Here is a 24,428-nt window from a genome sequence, read left to right as displayed (position 1 = left end):
ATAGAGTAGTCAATATAAAAACTTTATGACCTCTAAGTTTTATTCCACTCACATAAGGTCCAGTTCCATATGTCATCCTCTCCAATATTCTCTTCTCATTGAATGCCTGCTATCATTTAAAATTCAACATTTCAAAACAAATCCATTATCTTTCCAATAAGAAAAAAAGTGTTTCCTTACAGCAGCTGCTGTCTCTGCTTTTGTAACTCACAAAGCCAGTCTCCCAGATACCTACACTCAAAACCTTGGGATTGCCTCTGAATTCCAACATGTACCTTCCTCTCAATTAGCACTGCCATCACCCTAGTCCAAAGTCTCATCACTTTATTATTCCTTTAATAGTCTCCTGTTGAGTTTCTTTACTTATAGTCTCTTCCTACCCTCCAATTCATCCTGCCTACTCCTGAGCAAGTAACTTAATCTTTCCAATCCTCAGTTTTCCCACCTGTAACATGGAGACAATAATAGCACCTACATCACAGGGTTGGTTCGGGGATCAAAGGAGACATATGCGAAGTGCTTTGCAAAAGTCATAAAGTGTTATAAAAAGTCAGCTACTGTTATTATTACTAATTATCTTCTGAAAACATTTTCATTATGTCACTTCCATGCTCAAAAGTATCTAATGTTTCCTTACTTCTTACCACACTGAAACTTTTTCATTCATTCATTCAACAAACCTTTATCGAAACTACTTAATCTTCATGCCTTTTGAAATCTGATTTCATCTAAATTCTCTGACTTCAGTCATGTTATTTCCTTTACTTATAATTCCATTCCCTAGTGTCCCCCTCAGGTCTTCATCTCCAACTATTAATATCAGTCCAGCTGAAATCCCATCATCTCCATGAAGACTTCCTTGAGCAATCTAATTCTTGCTGATTTCATTCATCTAAGATGTCCTTCCAATGTGATACATATTTTTGTGAAAAGACTGATGGATCTGTAGGAACTTGATTCAAATCCTAACTCTGCTATCTATTACTTTTTTGACATTGGATAAATCATTTAACGTCTCTGAGCCTTAGCGTGGTCATAAGTAAAATTAGAGGATTGGACTAGGTGATCTCCAAAGTCCTTTCAAGTTCTAAACCTATGACCTTATAAATTTGACAAATATTTACTAAGTACCTACCAAACTCAAGACATTACACTAGGTTCTTGGCATACACATACAAAAATGAAACGGGCCCTGACGTCAAGAAGCTTAGATTTCAGTTCATAGAAAATAGGTGTTACAGTATCATAGTAACAATATAGTACAATGGAACATCCATATCCACTTGAATCTCTTGTATGCTCTATTGTATGACCTCAGCAGCTCACTTAACCTCCACTAAACCTGGGCTTTAGTTTGTTTCTCTATAAAATAAAGCAGTCAAACTGGTCAAATTAGATGGCCTCTCAAATCCATTCTACATCAATAAGCCACACATTTTAATGTTTAAATATATACTATCATATGTACTTTGCCATTTTTTCACATTTGTTAATAGTCTCTCTTCAATTAAATGACATATTTTTTGTATTCCCTTTACCTCAAAAATAATGCCTTGTGCACTGCTGAAACATGGTAGGTATCTAACATTTATAAATTAATTTCCCAGCTCCCTTCATGGTGCCCCATTAGAGGTAATTCATTTATCTTTCAGAGAGTTTAGCTATATCTGTTTCACCTTTTTCTTTCCCAAGAAAAACAGAAAGCAGGTAAATATGATTAGGGGGATGGGCAGGTGAAGTTGGGATCAACAAAATCTCTCTTCTTCTTTCTCTTCTTTCTTTTTCTTTCTTTCTCCTTCTCCTCCTCTTTCTCCTCCTCCTCATCCTCATTCTCCTCCTCCTCATCTTCCTTTTCCTCCTCATCCTCCTTCACCTCCTCATCCTCCTCTTCCTTCTTCTTCTTCTTCTTCTTCTGCTGCTGCTGCTGCTGCTGCTGCTGCTGCTGTTCCTCCTACTGCTGCTTCTTCTCCTGCTGCTGCTTCTTGAATCAATCTCTTGGAAAGAAAATGAAGCTCAATATTCCCAGTAAAAAGCATTTAGCATTTCAGACTGTGCCTCTAAAGTGCTTAGGCACCTGCTGCTTAGGCACCAAGCATTCATGGAATGCTTAGGTAGATGAATCCAAGGTATGGTGTCATTGTCAAATATCTTATCATTTGAAGAACTATGATTTCACCTCTGTTTTTTCTTCCTCCATCTATCTATGCTTAGTATCTTGTTTTGTGAGTTTATGTGGCCCAAAATATCAATATCTGGTAGTTACGCAGATATTAAGCCTCTCTGGACGTGGTAAGCTAGTACAAAATGGCAAGCATACAGTACACTCCATTGCCAGGACGCTACTCATAGGTTTTCTTGGCACCTCATGACCTTCCAGGGCTTGTACTATGACAGCATAAATATTTCAATAACTCGTTATCACCGAGTCTTTAATGTCTTTAAGACATTAAAGAAAAGGGTATTTTTTCCTCTGATGTGAAACACATGCATTTTTAGAGCAAATGAGCTTGTGTCTTCTTGACTTGGGGGTAAATTAGGTTGAATATACTAACTAATTACTCAGAAAATCCAGATAAAAAGCAACTATATAACAAGAACTTGCCTTTTTTAAGGCAAGGGAAGCTTTGATCATCTGATTTGTGTATACAGTGCTAGCCACTATGTTTCTGAATATTGGGTTGACAACAGAAATAAAGATCTAAGTCTGAAATTTCCATATGTTTTGAAAAGTGAGAGACCTGAAGAACAGTGGGAGTGGTCCCTGCCCTTGGATATGAGGCAATTGTATCAGTCTGGTCTGTTTTGTTCTGGCTGGATAGTGTCCACTTATCAAAAGCAGGAAATTGCATTTTAACTTGGATCTGTAGAAGTCTGTGGAGGGGTTGATCTAGTTATGAAGTTAGGAGGGGAAGGGGTGGGGAGTGGGGGGGGGGGGGAAGAGCACAATAAGTACTGGGTTATTGACATGCCTGTGGCCATTAGGACCTTGGCAGGAATAGAAAGGGCACAATTTTCCAAATCCTGATCTTCAGACATATTTTGCAAAAAGAAAAAGAACACAATGCATGCATGATACCTACCAGTTGAAGACGTGGTCAGGCTTGACTTCCCTAGATAAGAAGTTTGAGGAATGGATGAGTTGTTTTTCTGATTTGTAGGAAGGTACTGTTCCCACTTTAGAGAAGTGAGAACATTAGTAATATTGACTGTGATTTCCAGTGCAGATTCAGCTAAGTCTATGAAGGAGAAATAAGGAACAACGTGTCTTGAATTGTTGTTACAGGTCTTACAGATGCTGAGATAGGAAAATCTATACTCCTTGAAAGTGCTTGAAAACAGTGGAGGAAAAGTATGTTTTGTGAGCAATTGTTTGTTGGTATTCTATTCATAATGAACATAGAGAGAGATCTGAAGACTAATTTTATCTAATGAAAAGACAATGATAGCTAATTGAGAATTTTAATATACAGAAATAGGAATGTAAAATCATATTTATTCACTCTTCTGTAAACAAAAGCAAATAAATACTAATTGGACATTTAGCAATTAAAATCTGCTCTAATGGTATGCATGAAACTGTTTCAGTGTTACTTTTTTAGGTATGTATTCTAGTTGCACAAAGTGATCCATTTTCCTCTTTCAAAGTTTTAGGTGGGTTCCATGTCTCTACAGTTGGGTATATGTGTGTGTGTGTCTGTACACGTTTCACAGAAATAGATGAGGGCCAAGACTGACTCCAAATGCAAATCATTTGATTCGCTCTACTCCAATAAATGGTAAAATGTGAAATCTGAGTTAGAAAGCAAAGCAGCAGGGCTGCACAGAGCTGAAATTACATCCAAAAAATTTTGAGCTAAAAGTGTGACTTTAATCACTCCTATCTTGTTTTAGCATCCTTACCATATTTTATAGTTTGATGCAACGAACTGGTTAAACACACAATAACAGCATTTTTGTCTTCCTTTTTGGGCCTCTGAACACTCCTTTCTGTCCACCTTATTATGATAACTTCCTTCGATACAGAAATTACTGTGTGTGTGTATATATGTGTGTGTGTGTTTTAATTGCAACTGATGTTCCTTCCTTCTTTCTGTAATAACATTAAAGAATTACAAGTCAGTAAATAAACCAATTTAACAAACCTTTTATCTTCCTAGAAAAGCTCCATAATTGTGAATTGTACACACAACATTGGGAGCCTATATTTACTACATATACACTCCATGGTATATTTTATCATTAAAATACAGGCAGAGGATATTTTGAAGGTAAAACCTAAAAGAGACAATATGCTTTCTCTGATCTTGGCAAAAAGCTTCAATATAATAACAATAATAATAATAAAGTTAATGCCTGTAAATCTATTTAATTAAAATGTAAAAGTTGTAGAATTTCTTTTATACTATAATATTTATAGCAAGGAGAACCAAGATTAATGTGTTTTTTTCTGACTTTCCTTTCTAAACCACTGTGCTTTCCATGTCCAATCCCGATATTTTTCTTTCTTGTTTCTTTCTTTTTTTTCTCTGTTTCCTTTCCTTCTTTCTTTATTTTTATCATATGTGTTGCTGGTTAAAACATAGTTAATGTACCATCTGCAATTAGCGGACTGTCAAAGGATCAACTAACGAGTGCTGATAAGCTTCATTTAACTAATTTGAGAAGTGGAAGTTTGGATTTTTTTTTCAGGAAGGTAGCTTGTTTCCTTATTTCCTGTCAAGTGAGCCAACTCCCGTGACCTGTAGTTAAAAGGGTTCTTTGTAATTAAGGCAGCGAGTCTCCAAGTGAACAGTTCTCACAGTAGGAGGAGGGGAAAGAAAAAAAAGAGGAGGATGCATGATACTGCTTAACGAAGTAATCGGAGCTTAGCCAATCCCTATCCCTTTCAACCGGTGAGCATCCCCATGCTCATTGAATCTTGGCTTCTATTGGCCTCTAGTCCATTTTATGGCCCACAAAGTCTATTAAGACCTTGGTCAGTGGGCCTATCGTAGGGTGGTGTTCTCTCTTCAGTGACTGCTCATAGACAACCAGAAACTGATCAACCGTGTTATATCAATAACATTCTCACACCAGGTTGTGTAAATTGATCTTTTACAATTTCTCTCGGTGACAGTCTCTGTAACCAACAAGATAAATCATTCCTCCTGTGGCTTTTTTATTGATTGCTGAGACCTGTATAAAAATTACACTGCTCAAGCCGTGAAGTGAACATCCTCATAAAAGAAGACTTTCTATTTACAATCAAAATATGTTTCGGCCCAGATCAAGTGCAGATTTACTATCTCAGAACTATAAGACTTGTGGAATTTTGCAGACACTGAGAAAGAACTTAAAATTAGAAACACTGCCCCCCAGAAAAAAAAGACAAAAAAATCCTTTCATAAACTTAAGGAATACAAATAACATATTTTGGAAACCCCAAATTTACAAAGAAAAAGGGAACAAACGTTGTTGTTGTTGTAAGTACAGCAGTCACAATAACAAGCCATCTGTTTTAAAAAAACATACTAAAGCAGAAACATCCCTGGAACGAAATTAACCAGGGCATCTTTTATAATGGTTCATAGAAACACTAACACAAATTGCTTTTTGATGACATTTTATCACTCATAGATTTTTTTTAAAGAGAAAACAAGATTACATAGTCCCACTCCTCATTCCAGGAAAGGAACTCTTCTGTGAACCCGGGGGGTTGGACAGAAATGTATGGGAACCAGTCAAGATGACGTCATAGGGGCAGTTTAGGTGGCACAGTGGACAGAGCACCTGCCCTGGTCAGAAAGGACTGGGTTCAAATCCGACCTCAGACACTTGACATTTACTAGCTATGTGACCCTGGTCAAGTCACTTAACCCCAATTGCCTCACCAAAAAAAAAGGACAAAGTCATAGATTTAGAGACACAAGGGATGTTAAAAGTCATCTAGTCCCACATTCTCATCTTGCAGATAAGGAGACTGCAAGACCCAGGGAGATAAAGTGAATTGGCCAAAGTCACACAGATATTAAATGATGGAGCTTAGATTGGAACCCAAATCTCCTGACTCCAAACCTCTTTCCACTGAATAACCAAAAAGGTGCCATTAATGTTACTTGGTAGATGAATCATTGCTGACCACTTCTCTAGTTTTCATTTTAAGAATCATTAAAAACTCTAAAATTCAGTATAACTGAAGTTCATTATATACCCTTTGATTCACAACCCTCATACTTTCCCAGACACCATTATATGCATACATATCTTTGTGTGTGTGTGTGTGTGTGTGTGTGTGTGTGTGTGTGTGTGTGCTGCAGAAAAAAATAAGCATATGAGAGTTGGTGTTTATGACTGTTTTAAGGAGTTACAAAAGAACAGCCTTAACAAATTACTAGGTTTTTGTTGTTCTTGAAGTCTCTTTGAGTGTATATCTCTTTAGCTCCTATAGCTTTAAATCACCTGGTAAAATTAAAAGGTATATCCATTCCAGTACCCACTTTTCCGTAGAAAAAAAATGAAAGTGGATAGCCATCTTTTGAAACTGGTCTAGCAGCACCTCTAAAATTAACAGGTCTTTCAGTAACTCAGCACTCTTTAAAAGCACTAAAAATGTGAACTTTGTATGTATAGCGGCAGTTCTGTTTGGTCTCCTGTTGACTGTTAAGAAGCTAGACATTACATTTAGTATATATCTGAGGATCTAAGCGGAGACAATAGCAGAGAAAGGTCTTCCTTCCTCTTCTTCCCCTGAAGCCCTGCCTGTTTTTGTTTTGTTTTGTGAGAAACCATGATCTTTATTTGCTTGGTTTTAGAGAAGACTCATTCAGTGGAATGGGCATGGAGGGGGAGGTGAATGGCAGAGAATAGTTGTTAGGGCACAATTTATTTTCCCATCCATGAAGGGAAAGAACAATGTGAAAGTCTGGAATTAACCTCCTTTACCTCTTTTAAAAAAAAAACTCACCCTGAGAAAATCAGAGCAGTCACAGGATCCAAAGGGGAGCCTCAGAAGAAGGGGCCTGCTTGAAGCAAGCCCTGACTCTTTTTCCCTTAACAGGAGAGAGGCATTCGAAAATGCTTATGAGGTAGCAATTACAGTTCAAATCTCAATCTACACTTCAGTTCTCAGGATTAAAGCTGTCTTCTTCCTTTGTTCCTCTGCCTTGTCACAGTTCACTGCCTTAAGAAAGCCTTCATGCCAAGTTCGTATTATTTTGATTATGTATTACCAATTTTTGGTGCAGGTGCATAAGACCCTAATGTAGCTGGATTTACTGAGTTGTTTTTTATTATTTCATGGTCTTTCTTGGCAGGAATTCATCCCAACTGGGTTACCTTAGAACTTTTATTTTGACTCCAAGAATTGTCAAAGAAGAGGAACGCATTCCTCTTCCCTCCTCCTTTGAAAAGGCAAAAATCCCTGGAACTGATTTTTAGTAGCATCCTCTCCATTTATTTTAATCTGGTATTGTTGCCAATCCCAAGGAATACATTGGAGCCAATTGTGGGAAAAAGACCATCTTCCTTTCAGCTGTTCTTCCCAACCCTAATGAGTTAACAATTCAAATACAGAAAGTTGTTTCAGAGGTCAGGAGAGTATATTCCACACAATGGCTGCAGCATTGGAAACCATGACAGCACTATAAATTGACAAACTAAAGAAGAGCACTTGGTGGTCTGGAGTGGAGAAAAGAACAGCCCCAAAAGCGGTAAAAAAGACAGGCCATGAAACCACACCGAGAAAATGAGGGATTTTTTTTTAGATCACCTTGTTAGAACTTAGCGTATCAGAGGTCAGACAAGAAGAACGATAATAAGGTCCAAGGTTGAATACCAGTGGGGAAGCTTAACCCAGGACCCTCAGGTCAACCAGAAGCGAATGAGATAGAACACTGATGCTGTGGCAGCCCTAGGAACGAAAGCCCCAAAGTCAAAGGGTTAAGGGGGAGGGGCCTGCCGGTTATCAATTAGAGCAATAGAAAGCCCCATTTGAGGCACCTGGGATAGAAGAATAATCCCAGCTTGATGAAAAGAGATTTTTTTTCTGTGAACAGTTATAGCTTTCTGGTTCTAGGCAAGTGTATTTTACTTATTTATTTATTTATTTTGGAAATCTGAAATGTAGTTTAGCCTGGATCTTGTCAGACCTGGACAAGATGAGAAAACCAGCACATTTGGATGCATTTTCCCATGGTAATTATAAATACATGGTGTATCTGGTTCTACTTTCATTTTAAATCAAGACCTTTTTTCCCCTAAAAAAAGTGTGATACATTTTTTTTTTCTAATTCAAAGAAATAAATAACAAGACAGGGTTATTCCTTTCATTTATTTATTGTGAGGGCTGGATGAGGAAATCTAACATAATTTTTGCCCAGTGGAAGAGTGGAAAATTTATATGGGGAAGATATAATGAGTTTTAACTTTAAAAATTAAATTTAATAATGTCTGCCAGAATAGCATTGCTACACACAGCCAAATATCTGGTTTTAATTAGACCATTCCGAAGATTCAGTTGTTGCCAAAAATCCCAGACTGATCAGATTCAATCAATCAACAAGCTTTTATTAAGCACCTACTATATTCCCAGCATTGTGCTAGACACTGGGAGTCTAACAAAGAATAAAATAATTCCCACTCTCAAAGGAGCTCACATTCTATCAGGGAGACAAAATGTATGCATATAGATAAACACCGAATAAATATATACCCAATAAGTATAAAAAATACAATTATCAAGTATACAGTACTTAGGGAAGGAAGGGACTAGCAGTTGGGGGAATCAGGAAAAACTTCATGATGAAAGTGATGCTTGAGTTGCATGTCAAAGGAAGAAAAGGATTCTCTGAGGCAGAGGAGAAAAGAGAATGCACTCCAAGCATGGGGGACAGCCATGCAAAGTCGTAGAGCCAGAAAATGGAATGACATATATGAGAAATTGAGAAAAGTCCAGGTAGACTGAATAGCAAAGTACAAGCGGGAAAAGAATAATGTTCAATGAGGCTAGAAAGATAGATTTGGAGCCAATTGTGAAGTGCTTTAAAAGCCAAACAGAAGAGTTTGTATTTTATCCTAAAGTCAATAGGGAGCCATGTTGCTGAATGACTAAGGGAGTGAAATGTCAGATTTGTGCTTTAGGATAATCACTTTGGCAGCAGTATGTAATATGGATTGGAGTAGGGAGAACTGAATCAGGGAGACCCATTAGAAGGCCATTCAAGTTGTCTAGCAGAGATGACTATACACACACACACACACACATATGTATATATGTATATGTATATATGCATATGTGTAAATACATATATGTGTTATAAGACAATATTTTAGGAGGTGAAGTAGGGAAGGAGGGCTGGTAGGTAGTAAATAATAGACATGGGGAAAAAGGAAAAGTTAAATTTTGTTCATTGAAATTAATTTACTGGAAATGGTTAGTTACAGTGTGCATAGTTATATTGATCTTCAATATCAATAAAATACATGCATTTTTTTAAATTGTCTAGGCAGGAAGTATTCCTCCATACACCTAACATTCAGATGAGAACCTAAGGAATCGACTTTTAGTAATGATGTATTTACCTCTGCATTTATTTTTTATAATACTCTGGTTAGACACAATTTTGTTATTGCTTCAATTGCAGACAAGTCAGGATTTAGAAGACACAATTTTAACTTAAGTGTGGCAGCAATAACCTCCAGATTTGGGGAGGGAGAGGATGGACAGACAGTAAAGTGATAAATTCTCCCCTCTCCACCAGAGTATCCTGTCTTCTCCCGTTCCTGCACACTGGAAAAATTCCACAAGGCCCACAAAACTACAACAAAGCCCCTTTCCCTTTCTTTGTGAGCCAATTAACAAAAAGTTTGAGTGTGGAGGAGGTGTGATAACATTTCAAACTTTTCTTCTTCTTGGGAGCAGTAAGAGGAGATGAGCTAAGTTCAAGCAAGGCCGACTCTAACTGTCACATACAAGAGCACATGTTTCATCAAAATAATTTTAAAGGGTTGGGGGGAGGTGGGAGAGGAGGGAAGGGAAAGGAGGAGAGAAAGTTGTGGGAATTGTGTATCTCGTGGCCTAGAAGCCATTGTCACTGGACAAGTGCTGCTATTTGATCTAACAGACAGTCCCATAGGGATGCAAGCAGGGAAGCCCATTGACAGGATCACCATCCCCCCACCCCCCAGTCTTCCTCCTTTGTTTGAAAGAGAAGGGGCGTAGCCATAGAAATCCAGAATGATAGCAGGGTAAGAAGTAACCCAAAGCGTGGAAGGTGGGGAAAGCAGAGAGGGGAAAGGAGAATGATACTGATGAAGCAAAAGGGGAAAGAAAAGATCATGCGAGATAAAAAGTGGAAAGCTATCCCACTCCAGTCTCAGTGATCTGAAGATCCCAAACAGTAATTCTCAGTCATGGTAGCAGGGCACTCTGTGTAACATGGGAAAGCAGCTATGGTGGACACACAAACCATCCAGCTATTTAGACAGGGGAAAAAGGAAGGTCGAATTCCTCTTCTTTCTTTTGTGCTGGTTTCTAAACACCACGCAGCTTAGGGGCTCAGGGAAGAAAGAAACTTGTTAGTTCTTATCTCCCACACCTCAGTCTGTAGGGGGGCCTCCTGGTACTGGAAGAAAAGTGAAAATAGATATGGGGAGCATCACCTTGGAGCAACATAAAATCTGGCTGACTAGGCAATAGGAAAATGATGGAGAGAGAGAGAGAGAGAAAGACAGAGAGAGACAGAGAGAGAGAGAGAGAGAATCAAAACTTCTTTAATACTAAGGGTTATTCCTTGTAGAGAGGAAAAAACCAAAAAGCAATCTCTTTTTTAAAAACTAGGTTGAGTTCAATTCTATTGTGTTTGGAGAAGCACTTTGCTTCCTGTGGGTAGGTAATCATTGATAACTTCTTAGCAATACTGAGAAAGTTTTCTGAGGTAAATAGTGCATAGTTCCTGTTCTAAGTTAAGACTCTGAATTAGACTGAACAGTAACAATTTTTTCACATTCTTCAGGCTTTCTCAAGGATCCTTGTTAGAATCCTACTTTTTTAGCCTTGTATAAGATTTGCTTCATGGGAGAAAAATTAAATAGGATGATCCAGAAGTGTGTCTTTGGAAGAACTTGTGCAACTTTCTGTGAAGCTGTATTCTAGGATAAAAAAGCTTATTGCATTTCTGAGAAATAGAAATTACATCGAGTGGAAGGAAATGTTAAAAATTAAAAGAATTACATATAAAAGATACATGAATTATGCAGTGATCAATGAATTCAAGATTCTTCGTACATACCTAAAGTCTTATATTTTAAATAATGCTAGATGGGGCTATAGGAGGAAGGTTGCAAAAATATCATAAAACAAAATTCTCTTTTCTTGTCTCTGGTCACCTAGAGAAATGCATGAAGAAATAAGATATTTTCTTCACTACCAACTTGTACTTTTAACAATCCTTGGGGACAAATAAGATTTTGGGTGCAAAATAAATCTGAGGAATGAAAGGGTGTTATTGTGCTTGCAATCTGTTCAATACACAGTTTTGCACATTGAAGCAAACAAGTAGCAGTTAGGCCTTTTGAAAATCTGGCATCTTATATATTTGTACCAGTAATATCTTGAAATCTGCTTCTGTTCTCCACACACTCCCCCTTATTAAATACATATGTGAGGCTAGAAAAGTGGATAGTTATGCTTTTCCACATGAGCGCGTTTCCCATCCCCAAAAGAAAAAGACTAGATACACTTCAAGATAGTTCAGTGACTCCATTCAGTCATTTCAGGTAAGAAGCTCAAATGATTTCCACATTTCCCATCTCTTTTCCACTTGTTGGAATGTGACATTTGAAAATAGAAAAAAAGAATAAAGGGGTATTCTGAGCCTACCATTGTATTAAAAAATGTGTCATGTGTTCATGTTCTTTAAAAAGATGGTTGGTACATTGAAGGAATAATAATCATGAGGTGTGAAAGTAAAAGACAGGAAACACAATGGAGAGACCCTGTTGCTTAGAGGCCTAAACAATAGACTACCTCTGAGGATTCTGGGTTTTCAATCCTGGGTCTGCCACTAATTCAGTGTATGCCTTTGGGTAAGTCACTTAACCTTTCTGGGTCTCAGTTTCCCCATGGGCCAAATGGTGGTTATTATAATAACCCTCTTACCAGTGCTTTGTGTGAAACAATGATTACAAATGAATGCAAATCATCTTGTGTGTATTGAGCATGACATACAAGTGCAAAGAAATAGAAAAAGCTTGTAGTTCATGGTATACTTTTCCCAATAACAACAGGAGAATCTCAAAAGAATGCAGTAATAAAAAGAATTAAATGCCACAAAGCAAATCAGGACCAAAAGAGAATCTTCTAGAACTGATGAAAGATGAATCACTAAATACAGAAATGAAGGGAGACTTTTACTCACATTTTGCATTCATTCAGTTGCAAAAAGTGATTTCAGGGTAAGTCATAAATAAGACTGCAATGGGTGGTCCCTCAGTTTTCTGGAAACTGAAGGAAAGATAACCACAAGTTTTTATAATACAAAGACAAAAAGTGAAACAGTCCCTGGCCTCAAGGACTTATATTCCAGCAGAGGAGACAAGGTTTATGTGCGTGTGTGTGTATGTGTGTGTGTGTGTGTGTTATGTGTACATATATGTGTGTGTGTATATATGTATATATATTTATATGTAGTACACAAGCAGCTGGGGGATCATGAAAGGCTTCATGTGGTAGGTTGAGCTGAGTATTGGAAATCAGAGATTCCAAGAGGTAGAAGTATAGAAGTATATTCCAGACATGGGGGACAGCAGCTCAGAGACAAGGAAAGGTGCATCTCTTGTTCAAAAGTAAGCAGGCCAGTATAGCTGAATCAAAACAGGCATAGTAGGGAGTAAAGTATAAGACTGGAAAAATAGAAAAAGCCCCAGGGATGAATCTTAAATATCTATCTTTCTTTCTATCTATCTATCCCTCTATCTATACATATAAAACAAACAGGAAAAAATACACAGTAATTAAATATATATGAGTTAGGGAAGGAAAACACCAATATATTAACCCAAGGGTTGACTTTTTCACATTTATTTATACTTTATGGAATAAAACAAGCATTTCTATAACATAGTATAGTAAAAAGATGATACAAAGAGAGTTTTAGTAAAGATGTGCTTGCCTTTGCATTTTTTAATACTAATCTGGTTAGATACAATTTTGTTGTTTCCTACTGCAGACAAATGAGGATTTAGAAGATAGCATCTCAACTTAAGTACGGCAGCAATAACCTCCAGATTTGGGGAGGCAGGGAGGGAGAAGGATAGACAGTCAAATGATAAATACAAATAAGTTGATCTGGCTTCCATATGCAATCCTGGAGGTATTAGGGACCCATTAAAGTGTATTGAATAGTTGGGTGACATGATCCAACTTGCTCTTTAGGAAAACCACTTTGATGGCTGAGTGGAAGATGGACTAGATTAGGGAGAGGCTTGAAATTGGGAGACCAAATAGGAAGCTAATGCAGTAGTCCAGGTGACATATGATAAAAGCCTGTGAACAGAGAGGGAAGGACATATATGAGAGATGCTATGGAGATAAAAAAAAAGATTTGACAACTGATTGGCTATATGGGGTGAGTAGAAGTCGGGAGTCAAAGATGACACCAAAATTGGAGACCTGGGTGATTAGAAGCTGACTTCTATTACCTAGATTTGAGATATCAAGAACATGGGCACGATGTAAGAATGGTATTTTCTGTGCCAAATGTATTTTGAAGCTTTCTTCACTTTTTTGTCTCCTGGCTTTAGAATTTGGTTCGGTGCCTAACCCAGGCACTATTACCCACACTGTTGTTTTTAAAAGGATATACAAGAACACATAATGATTAACAGACAGAAATGGCTATCCTCTAATGCTTTACCTTTGTGGACCTAGACTGGTTCAAAGTCTTTCTTTCAGCTGCTTTTCAATCCCCCTTCCTGGGCATTTCTGGGACAGCTGACAATAAGTGACCTTTAGACTGCTAAACTATAACCTTGGGTGAACTATAACCTAGTTAACCTCCAAGAAGTCAGACTATGAGTCTTAATAACAAATTGCATTTAGCCACCTCTCTTAGGTCATAAAGTTCCTTTCTTAAAATTCCTTTTGCCTTTCTAATAACAGCTATCCTGTCTTGCACCAAACTAAAATCACTATTTCACTAATGAAGCTCTCAAAACATTGGGTCACCCTTGTGCTTTTGACTCAAAAGTATTTTAACTTCCTGTCCTCTTCTGGTTAGCAAAGTAAAGGTCAAATCTGAAATCAAACCCCAGCTGCCCTTCCAAACTCCTGTTGATGCTTATAGTGTCAATGTAGCATTCATTTCTTCACTTTTCAGTTCCTTGACTTTGGTCTGTATTTTCTTTCTCATTTACACATGCCACTTCTTTGGCAGGGGAAAAACAAGTAAGAATTCCTCCTTTTTTAACGCTTTGTCCAGAATTTTTACTTCCTGTCCAATTCTGAGGAAGCAGCTCTATTCCATGTTACAAGGGTGAGTGAAACATCGAAATAACAAAATGGCTTCAACCCATTAACATCCACTTGAAGAAGATGAGAGGAATGAAACTGATAAGTTTTTTCATTTTAAATGGCTTTATAGGCAGGCATTCAAACGATTAGATAATTTGGTTTCATTTCATTCAAGTTTACAAATTAATATTCTAAGAGATGGACTTAATAGCAGTTGTGTTAAAACATATTAAAAACCATAAAAGTTTTGTCAATTGAAGAGAAGAGTTTTACTATATGGAATGGGTTTAGAGTTACAATAAAAATAACCAAATTACACAATGGTAGATTTGTACTTCTCAGTTCAATTGCTTTTTATTTTCATATTATAGGAAACTAGGCCATGCTTGAATGATATTTCCTAGAAGCTAAATGATTTCTCCGACATTTACTCAAAACATTGAACAAACTCATATGATTTCTCAAATAGATATCATACCTTTGATTGGGGTATACTAATTGTTTCAACCTTAGGTAAAACAGTGTGAAATTAAAACTATCCTGTTTTCATCAAGAGTGCTTTTCAACTTTTTCCATCTGGAAAGTAGCTATCTGCATACCTGGCTATCTTAACAAAGTGTTTGTAAAATTGCAAAGCCCAAACTGTGGCTTCAACAGGATCAAACATCTAATGCCAGTCCAAACAGGACGTAACTTGAGATGGTCAAAGTTCCACAAGTATGTAGATTCTCACTCTTTCTACACTTTCAAAGTGGAATGGAGAATTGAGGTCGATTATAGGCCTATAATTTTAGAAAAATAAATAAACATTTTTGGCTCCTTTTTTGTATATTTCAGGTGAAAGTTGATAGCAGAATTATCTAGATAACAGCCCTAGCTAGCACTCTGTTCTGTTTTGCACATACAGAGACAACCTTATTTAAAGTTCTGGTGTGGAAATACACATATGCCGGCTGGAAAAAGACCGTTATTAAGGGATTTTATTCATAACAGAGTAGTGCCAGACCTAATCTGTCTCTTGTGAAGAATAAAAACACTTTAAAGTTGATGAGTCTATGATTTTAAGTAAAATCCTTATTCAAATTTGATTGTTTTATAGGTTTAACTCTGGTCAAAGTAATTTGCTTCCTTACTATATGTGACTTCAACTATAGTAAAGTTCTTTATGCAAATGAAAAATTGTTACTCTTGAAGAATATTCCAAGCAATTTAAAGTTGGAATTTTTAAATACTATAAAAGATTAACATTCCACATGTCTAAAACTCACAAACATACAAACTTTGCACTTCAACATCTATGGAACTTCCAACTTCAACTTTAATTTATGTAATACTTTGCAGAAGTAGAAAAGGAAAAGGACTCAGAGTTAGTAATATAAAGTAATTAAAGCAAATACTGAATGCTTGCAAAAGTGTGTATTTACAAATTCTACAAACAGATAATTTTAGATCTGGTATTATGTATATAAAACATTTTGTAAATGTTACACTATGGTCAGACCTGCATAATGTAACTATATATAAGTGCATATATTCTGTGATCCTGAAGGTTAAATATTTTTTGTCTTCCTCAGGCATTTCTTCAATTCACATTTAGTTTTCTAAATACAAAAATTATCTGACAATAAGCTTTTCTTAGGGCCCCATAGCACTTTCTACCTTTGGTAGAACACATAGACTGCCATTTCCGTTTCTTCCTTAGATCAAAGGAGTGAAATGTTATAAAAATCATCTCCCTTTTTAAGTGGGCTACATACAGTTTTTGATTTTCTCTGATACTGAGAAAAGTTACAATTGAAATTTTTCATGGGCATAATAGTCTGGACCTTTAAAATATTATTAAACGTGTCCCCATGGTGTACATCATTTGAGTTTTATTAGCATCAGCATTAAATTAAACCAGAGCTACCTACAGAACTCTGAATCCCACTGCTTAATGCGATAGTCCTTTACCTCCAATCTATCCCTTCACAATTTGGGGGAAAATAAGGAAGTAATAGCTATTGCAGAATAATGAAGGGAAGGGAAGGACCTGAATCTATCTGATCATAGGTTTCCTTAACTGTAAAATGAGACTGTGAATCTGAATGACCTCTGAGGTCCTTTCCATTTCTAAAATTCTATAGTTCTGTATTTCCAAGAATATGATAAGTAGTAACTTGGACAATTCTGAAGAAAAGGAAAACAATTCACAAATGAACGTCCCACTTGTCTTCTCTGAAGTTCTTTCTAAATGTATTCTTTATATCTTTTGCTGCATGGGTGCTTTTAATTATGTTGTTATCCTAACTTTATTTTCCTTCCACCTTCTACTTTGCCAATTAGTTAAGTCCCAAAGTTCCTCCTTGATTTATATCTAGCATCCTTACGAGCCTGTGAATTCAAGGTACTTCCTCTAGTAAGTTTTCTCTGACTTACTATCACTACCTTGTTTTGAGGTCCTGTATATTTTTGTAGTATTTGTACATCTTATATAGGCATGGCTTAGGAGAAAGAGCCCTACTCACACAATCAGGATGCCTAGATTTTAGTAAAAGCTTTACTCCTGATTTACTATATGATCTAGATAAACTACATAGTTCCAACAACTATGGAACATCTAGAAAATCAAGATCTATCACTCTATGTTCTTTGTATGTACAAAATAGTATCATAGGATTTAGAACTGAAAGAGACTTTAGAGACCATTTAATCCAAAGGTTTTTAACATGGGGGTGGAGGGGGGGAGTAAGGAGAGAGAGAGAGAGAGAGAGAGAGAGAGAGAGAGAGAGAGAGAGAGAGAAAGAGAGAGAGAGAGAGAGAGAGAGAGAGAGAGAGAGAGAGAGAAAGAGAGAGAGAGAGAGAGAGAATTTCTTTACTAGCTCCAAAATTATTGTTTCTTTTAAAGTTTTTCCCTTCATTCTTCAGAGTGAAGCCACTTATTCTAAGTTTACCTGAATTTTTAAAAGTTCTCATGCCCAAAAAATGCAGCTGAAACCTGGTAGGAAAGGGATTTCCTGAGTGATTTGCCAATACTCCTTGGCTTCAGAAGGCTTGGGAATACTATAGTACCCTTTCTTGCTAGGTTTCAATATTTCCATTTCAAACCCTGCTAAATGCAGAGCCGTAAGAGGGGGCAGGGAAGGGAATGTTTTCAAACCTGAGGAAAACTCAAGGGTTTTTTTTTTCTCGATCTTTTTTGGCGGCAGCAGGGAGGGTAAAGGAAAGGGTGGAGAATGATGATTAAAGAAAAAAAGCCTAAATCAAACTTTTCTTCCAAGATTCAGTCTGTTTCTGCATCCAGTCTGTTTTTTCCTTCATTCAGGAGCAAGTAGGGTCACATTTTGGGGTAACAACTCTTTTCTTATTCTATTTTATTCATTCTCAAAAAGAAGCTGTGACTTAGGGTTCCATTTTTATCATTTGTTAATTTACCAATTCCAATACTTTTCTTCAAACCAAGGCAAGAAGCAAGACAAATACATCCTGGGATAGCACAAAAAGAATTGGGAAACCATAATTGTAGTCCCAGATCAATTGTTCATATCCTAAATGATTTCATGCAAGTTATTGAACATGCTGAATCTGTTTCCTCATCCATCTTAGAAATTCCATGTGACTAAGTGGAGGATATGTCTACAAACAACTGCTATCAAATTAAATTTTAGTCAACCTCAAGTGTATAAAGTCATTCTCACAGGAATTAAAACTTTGTAGCGACCAAAAATGCAAAGGCCTATGACTTTCAGTGCAAGTACATTGAACAGATACTGAACTTTGAGTTCCAAAAGTGATCCAGTACCCTACTCTGCACAAACGATAATCATGGGACAGGAAATTATCAGACTGGTACATTGTAGAGATACATGTCTATAAGTCTGGAATTCAGAATTTTTCATTGTTTGGCTATGGCAGGAAAAACAATTGTTCCTTTTTGGCTATAATACATAACATAATTACCTGTTCTTGTTTCCACTTTATAAATTTTATTAAAATTGCCATTTTTCATTTTGAAAATATTTAATAATATCATATAAACACTAACTTCTAATAAAAAGCAGTAATTTGAGTAAAGTATAAAAAAACAGAAGTTAGGTAAAAGATAAGTACTTCAGCATCTTTACACTCAAAGAAATCCCTATAAAGTTATGCGTTCATGACTTCTTTCAGAGGTCTTTCAAAATCTTGGTCTGTCTGCTTTTTATTCCAGACTTATCAACTATCTATCAGTAAAATCCCTCTGTTACTCTGAATGTACAATCTGATTTCCCAACTCTCCCAATTGCTGTCCCTAACACATCATTTGGCGCAATAGGAGATAAAAGAAGTATATTATTGCTGTAAAGACTTAAGGCATATCCTTGTTCAAACGGGACACATGGTGTTGTATAAGCCTTCTAGGGGATAGGATAGTAAAATACAGTGACATGACTTCCTTTGGATTCTTTAATGCCTTACATCTTTTGAGGTTTTTTCATCAATGTTGCAGTGATTTCTGAGTAGTTATAAAGTAATAATATCTCTTTTCATTCCTTGTCTGTTTGATACACCACTCATTTTGGCAATGAGGATGAGAAAGTATTGTTATTATTCTATCATTTTAGTCACATCTGACTCTTTGTGACCCCATTCAGAGTTTTTTCGATGAAGATACTGGACTGGTTTGCCATTTCCCTCTCCAGCTCATTTTACAGATGAGGAACTGAGGCAAACAGGGTTAAGTGACTCACTCACATAGGTCATAACTGTCTGAAGCCACATTTGAACTCATGAAGATGAGTCTTCTTCCCTTGAGGCCCTTTGTCCACTGAGCCATCTAGCTGCCTTGGAAAGGTGTTTACATGAGGTCAATGCAAGCAATGGGCAACTATACTCATTAGATCCTAATAAGTAGGAGAATATGACCTCCATCCTAGAACCTGATTAACCTGCAGCTGAAATAGTCTTCTGTGATACATTTAAGAAGTGCCAGGAACTGTGCTAAGCACTCAAGATGCAATTAATAAAGAGATGCCCTCAATCCAAAGGGGGGACAACCCACAAAAGAAGGCAAAAAGCTGGGGGTAAAGGGGTCAACGGGACACCAAGGGATATTTTGTTTCATAGCATTGAAACCAGTCAGAGTAGCAGATACAAAAGTGGAGATGTCAAATGGTCATCTGACTTAGATTCTTATACAAAGTGGCTTTTTTTTCATATCTTGGGACAAACAAGATAGAAGACCCTTAACCAAAGCATGTAATAATCTTGATTTTTCTGGTGAGCCCAAATATATGCTATGATAATATAATCCACCAATTCTACATCACCTAAGACTAGGAGATTGATTATTAAATACCAGGATTATTGAAAGCTTGTCTCACCAGCACCCTTAGTGATTGTTCAGAAACAATTCTGTTCACAAACAGAATCAATAGCCTAGTGAAGGTATTGTTGCTTAATTACATAACTGTACCATCTGATTCACTAATGCTATTCTAGGGATTTTTAAGTGATATCTTGTGTGATTGCCCTGGAGTCTGGAGTTCATGATAAAGTTCTCTGTGCCCCTTGGTTAAACCAAATTTGACATATAATGGCTAAAGGAAAAGCTCTTTTCAAGGACACTTTCCACAAGACATAAAAGTTCAAGCATGATCTTACAATATCAGTGTAGTCCACAACAAGCGGGTAAAAGGGTTTTGCCAATAAGGGCTATGGAACACAAAACATTCTACAGGGTGTCCCTAAAGTCGGGACACATAGGCAAAATGCATATTTTGAAATATTTGGAATATTAACGACCTTAGCCCCCTTGACTTCTTTTTCTGGGGTATGGTAAAGGAGAAAGAGTACTCAATGAAAACCACAGATGCAAGATACTTCATTGAACACATAAAGAGTGAATGTGCTAAAATTAACAGCAACGTATAGTTATTGCGTCGAGTTCACGTGAATCTTGCAAAGCATATCAACCTTTGCATCACAAATGATGGAAATCATATTGATGATGTTATTTGTTAATATTCCAACTAAATAAAATGTTGTTGAAAATTTCATTCATTTCATTTCTTGAAAATGTGCATTTTTGCCTATGTGTCCAGACTTTAGGAACACCCTGTACAACATCTTTAGATGAATTTAGATATGTCTACTATACCTTCCCTGAGAAAATTATTGTTAAGAAAAAGATTTTATCTATCAGATAAAAAAATTTAATCTATTAGAAGCTGATTATGTTTCAGGCAACATGCTGAGTTCTGGAGATGAAAAGAAAGACAAAAACAAAATAAAACAAAAACAAAATCCCAGCACCTGTCCTCAAAGCACCTATATTCTAAAGAGGGAGAAAACATAAACAAACAGATAGATAGATAGATAGATAAATGGTTGGATGGATGAATAAATCAATAAATGAATAAACAAATAAACAAATACCTAGGTACATACCAAACATATAGACAGTACAAGGTGATTTGAAAATAAGAGACATTAGTAACTAAGAGGACCAGAGAAGGCCTTCTTGAGAGGGTAGAATTTGAACTGAGTTTTGAAAAAGTCATGAAAACAAAGAGATGGAAATGAGGAGGCAAAAGATTCCAGGGACAGGGGACAGTCAGTACAAAGGCATGGAGATAGAACACCAAATAGATATGTATAACTAGATCTAATTGTTGTTATTGTTTGTCCTTTGTTCTCAAAGTGGACTGATGACATCAGTCACAAGCCCACTTTGTACAGCCCTGTCTCACTTAAATCTCATTTGCTTGCAAGTCAAAACATTACCTCCTTGAAGTCATTGGTCCTCTTTGAGGACAAAGGACAAACAACAATCTGTGAGTAATAGCAGCTGCCCCACTGGGGACCCAACTGGCCAGTTCCAGTTGGGCAATCCTTCCTTCCTTCCTTCCTTCCTTCCTTCCTTCCTTCCTTCCTTCCTTCCTTCCTTCTATTGAGGGTTGGGGAGATGAGGTCCAGGAACCCCAAGACTGGAGTTACCAGACAGGGTCTTTGAGGGGGAATACCCCTCAAGGACCTGAGCACTGGAGAGGGTTGGGGCCGTCTGGAATGAATTCACAGACTCAAGCATTCTTTAAGTCAAGGTGGCAAAGATTATGCTTTTCAGCAAATATGTTAATTAGTTGTTTTGGGGTGGGATTTGGGAGTGGTTAAGGGGTGGTAAGTTCTTAAAGGAACATGCACTTTTTGTATCTACTGCACAGGTATCTTACCCAGAATTCACTGGGAAATAGCCCAAGGTGGGGCTACATGGAGGTGTGGTTTTAGGCCTAAACAGTCACTAAGTCAACTAACGGTCAGGGCTGACTGAAACACCCAGGCTGCTTCCATCGATGTCTTGTTAGACAAGATGAATGTAAGGGAGTATACATATGTCTGGGTCTAGCATACACTTGATAGGCCAATGAGTGGTAAATATCTCTATGACCCAGTACACAGCCAGTTCAGCATGTACACAACTTGTCAAACTAATAAATTCTATAGGTGCAGCTGTCCACTATATCAAGAGGAGAGATAAGTGTTTTGCTGTCCTGTTTTGCTAGAGAGAAACTGCTGGGGATAGTGTTTTGAGGCTAGGGAGAGATGTGATTTTCGAACTGGATGTGATTTTGGAATTGGGATCCAAGCACAGGCACCCAAGCACCCCATTCCTTCCTTCCTTCCTTCCTTCTTTCTTTCCTTTCTTTCTTCTTTCCTTCCTTCTTTCCTTTCTCCCTTCCTTCCTTCCTTCCTTCTTTCTTTCCTTCCTTCCTTCTTCCCTTCCTTCTTCCCTTTTTTCCTTCTTCCTTCCTCTCCTCCCTCTCTTCCTCTCCTCCCTCTCTCTCTGTCCACAGAGGGAATCATACCCTTACCTATGGGTGCTCTGCCCAAAGGAATATAAATTTTGGTCACTGAAACTTTGCAAGATATGTTGGGGTTTATGGACTAGATATCTTTTTGTCTCTTCCCTACTTACTTATTCTATCATCTAAAAAATGAGAACAATTAATTCTTTTGCCCCATGTAATTTCATTTATGATTTCTTTAAATACAGCATTGGAAAATTAGACTTTTTTTTTCTGATTAAAATAGAAGTTTATTGCACATAAATGACACAAGTTTTCTGTAAAAGAGAAGTTATACATAGACAATATTTCACAACCAACTCTGATGGTTTCAGATATTTAGGGATAAATCTAAATCATTCTTGCCACGCCCGCCTTCTCTGGAAAAAATGCCAAAAATCAGTAATGGCCCAATGTGGGGAGCATTATAAGATCCGTGAGGGTTAAATCAAGGAAATTCAGGTAACTTATCCACATACTGTCATCAATGATACCTTTGCTCAGATTTTGTCTTCTTAGTGCTTTTCACCATATACACACTTCTTCATCCTCATCTCCTTTCATTGGCAAGTCACCTCACCGGGCAGCACTGGGGAAGCCCCGGGGAGGCCTTTGGCCTCAGCATACACGTGGCACAGAACCAGTCCTGGTCAGTGTCGTGAGCTAACGCCCGTCTCTCTCCTTCATCTCCACTTCTACCACCACTTTTCAAAACAAATGCGCTCTCTGGGGACCTTACAGGTTTCTAGATGGTGAGAGAAGTGTTCTATCATTGGTGGTGGGCCACAGAGAAAATACAAAATGTCCTTGGAGATGTGCTCCTCCAGATCCTTGTCAGGGATCCTTCCCTCAGTAACATATGGCAGAAGCTCTTCACTGATTTCTGTAGTCTGTTGTGTAACATAGAAACTACACATGATTTTCCCAGGAAATGCATTTGTTAAATTGAGAATGCTTTTCTTAAACAACAACTCGCCGGTATTTCTTGCACTGTACAACAGTCTGACTCTTCCCATCTCATAACCAGTTCCTTTCCTCTCCCGATGTCTGTAAAGATCAGCTACATGCAGCAGGATGGAATTGAGAGGGTTGATCCCCACTCCACCAGCTATGAGCACCAGGTTCACAGGAGAATCTGAAGGCTGAGGGTCAAAGAAGAACTCTCCACCAACTCGAAGGGCCACTTCTGAGCCAAGCGTACACTTGGTATGGACCCAGAGGGAGGGAGGATGGTTGGTATATTTCACTGCTAATTCCAAAACACTTTCTTGTTTTAACAGGCTCGGGCTTGAACAAATCGAGAATCCACCAGTCACGGGAACACCAGGAATAAAGAAATCAACCCACTGGCCAGCTTTGAAAGTAAAGTCTTTATTGGCGACCAGCAAACGGAGCCTTCGGACGGTTTCTGATTCATCGGCAAGCCCACACACTTTAGCAGAAGACACAATCTTGTCCCGAAAGATTTCTGCTGTCCTCTCCAAGTGATTGCTTTTCTTCTGGGATTTCATTATGCAGCTCCCGGTGAAGTGACGCCAGCCTTTGGGCCTCCGTGGTGACAATGCAGCCTGAGGGCAGAATATTCCAGCAGAGCCTCTCAATAAGGGGAGGATGACAAAAGCACGAGCCATGGTACAGCTGGGCAGAGGCTAGAACACTCTGGAAAGCGTTTGGTGGAAGTTGAGGGAAAAGAGGAAGGATCGCAGACACATTCTTGCCCCAAGCCTGCTTCCGCCTCCGCCTGGAAAATTAGACTTTGATAAAGCCCATTGAGATTCAAATGGGGCTACTTAACAATGCCTTGAACCCAATTGCTCTGGCTGTCACTGATTGGCCAGCAATAGGTCTCGGCCCAAGTTTCACTTGATCATTGTCTGGGTTTAGATGGCTCAGAGAAAGTCCAAGCAGCAATTGTTTCTGTTTTAGCCAGAAACCCTGAGGGTCTTCCCCTCTCAGATTGATTTTTAACTAGGTAGAAGAGGCCATTTTTTCCCTCAGACAAGCAGAGACCTGGGAAAGATCTTGGCTTAAAAGTCCAAGGTCTCCCACTGAATGCAGGGGACCTTCTCCAGTCATCCTGATCTCTAACTGGATCATAGAGTGAGTGGAGAAGGGAAAATTGTGAGGTGGCTGAAAAG

The 24,428-nt window shown here is 37.8% G+C and overlaps 1 protein-coding gene across 1 annotated transcript; it reads right to left on the bottom strand.

Moving 5' to 3' along the window:
• Window positions 1–22,596: 22,596 nt before the first annotated feature.
• LOC118847750 (oxidoreductase NAD-binding domain-containing protein 1-like) lies at window positions 22,597–24,018 on the bottom strand. Its single transcript, XM_036756360.1, has one exon. The coding sequence runs from the start codon at window positions 23,919–23,921 to the stop codon at window positions 22,986–22,988; it is 936 nt and encodes a 311-aa protein (XP_036612255.1). The 5' UTR covers window positions 23,922–24,018; the 3' UTR covers window positions 22,597–22,985.
• Window positions 24,019–24,428: the final 410 nt, after the last annotated feature.

The sequence above is a fragment of the Trichosurus vulpecula genome, chromosome 4, assembly GCF_011100635.1.
Source record: "Trichosurus vulpecula isolate mTriVul1 chromosome 4, mTriVul1.pri, whole genome shotgun sequence".
In the NCBI taxonomy this organism is placed as follows: Eukaryota; Metazoa; Chordata; class Mammalia; order Diprotodontia; family Phalangeridae; genus Trichosurus; species Trichosurus vulpecula.
Note: the sequence above shows the minus strand (reverse complement) of the source record. Positions and strands in the feature narration are given on the sequence as shown.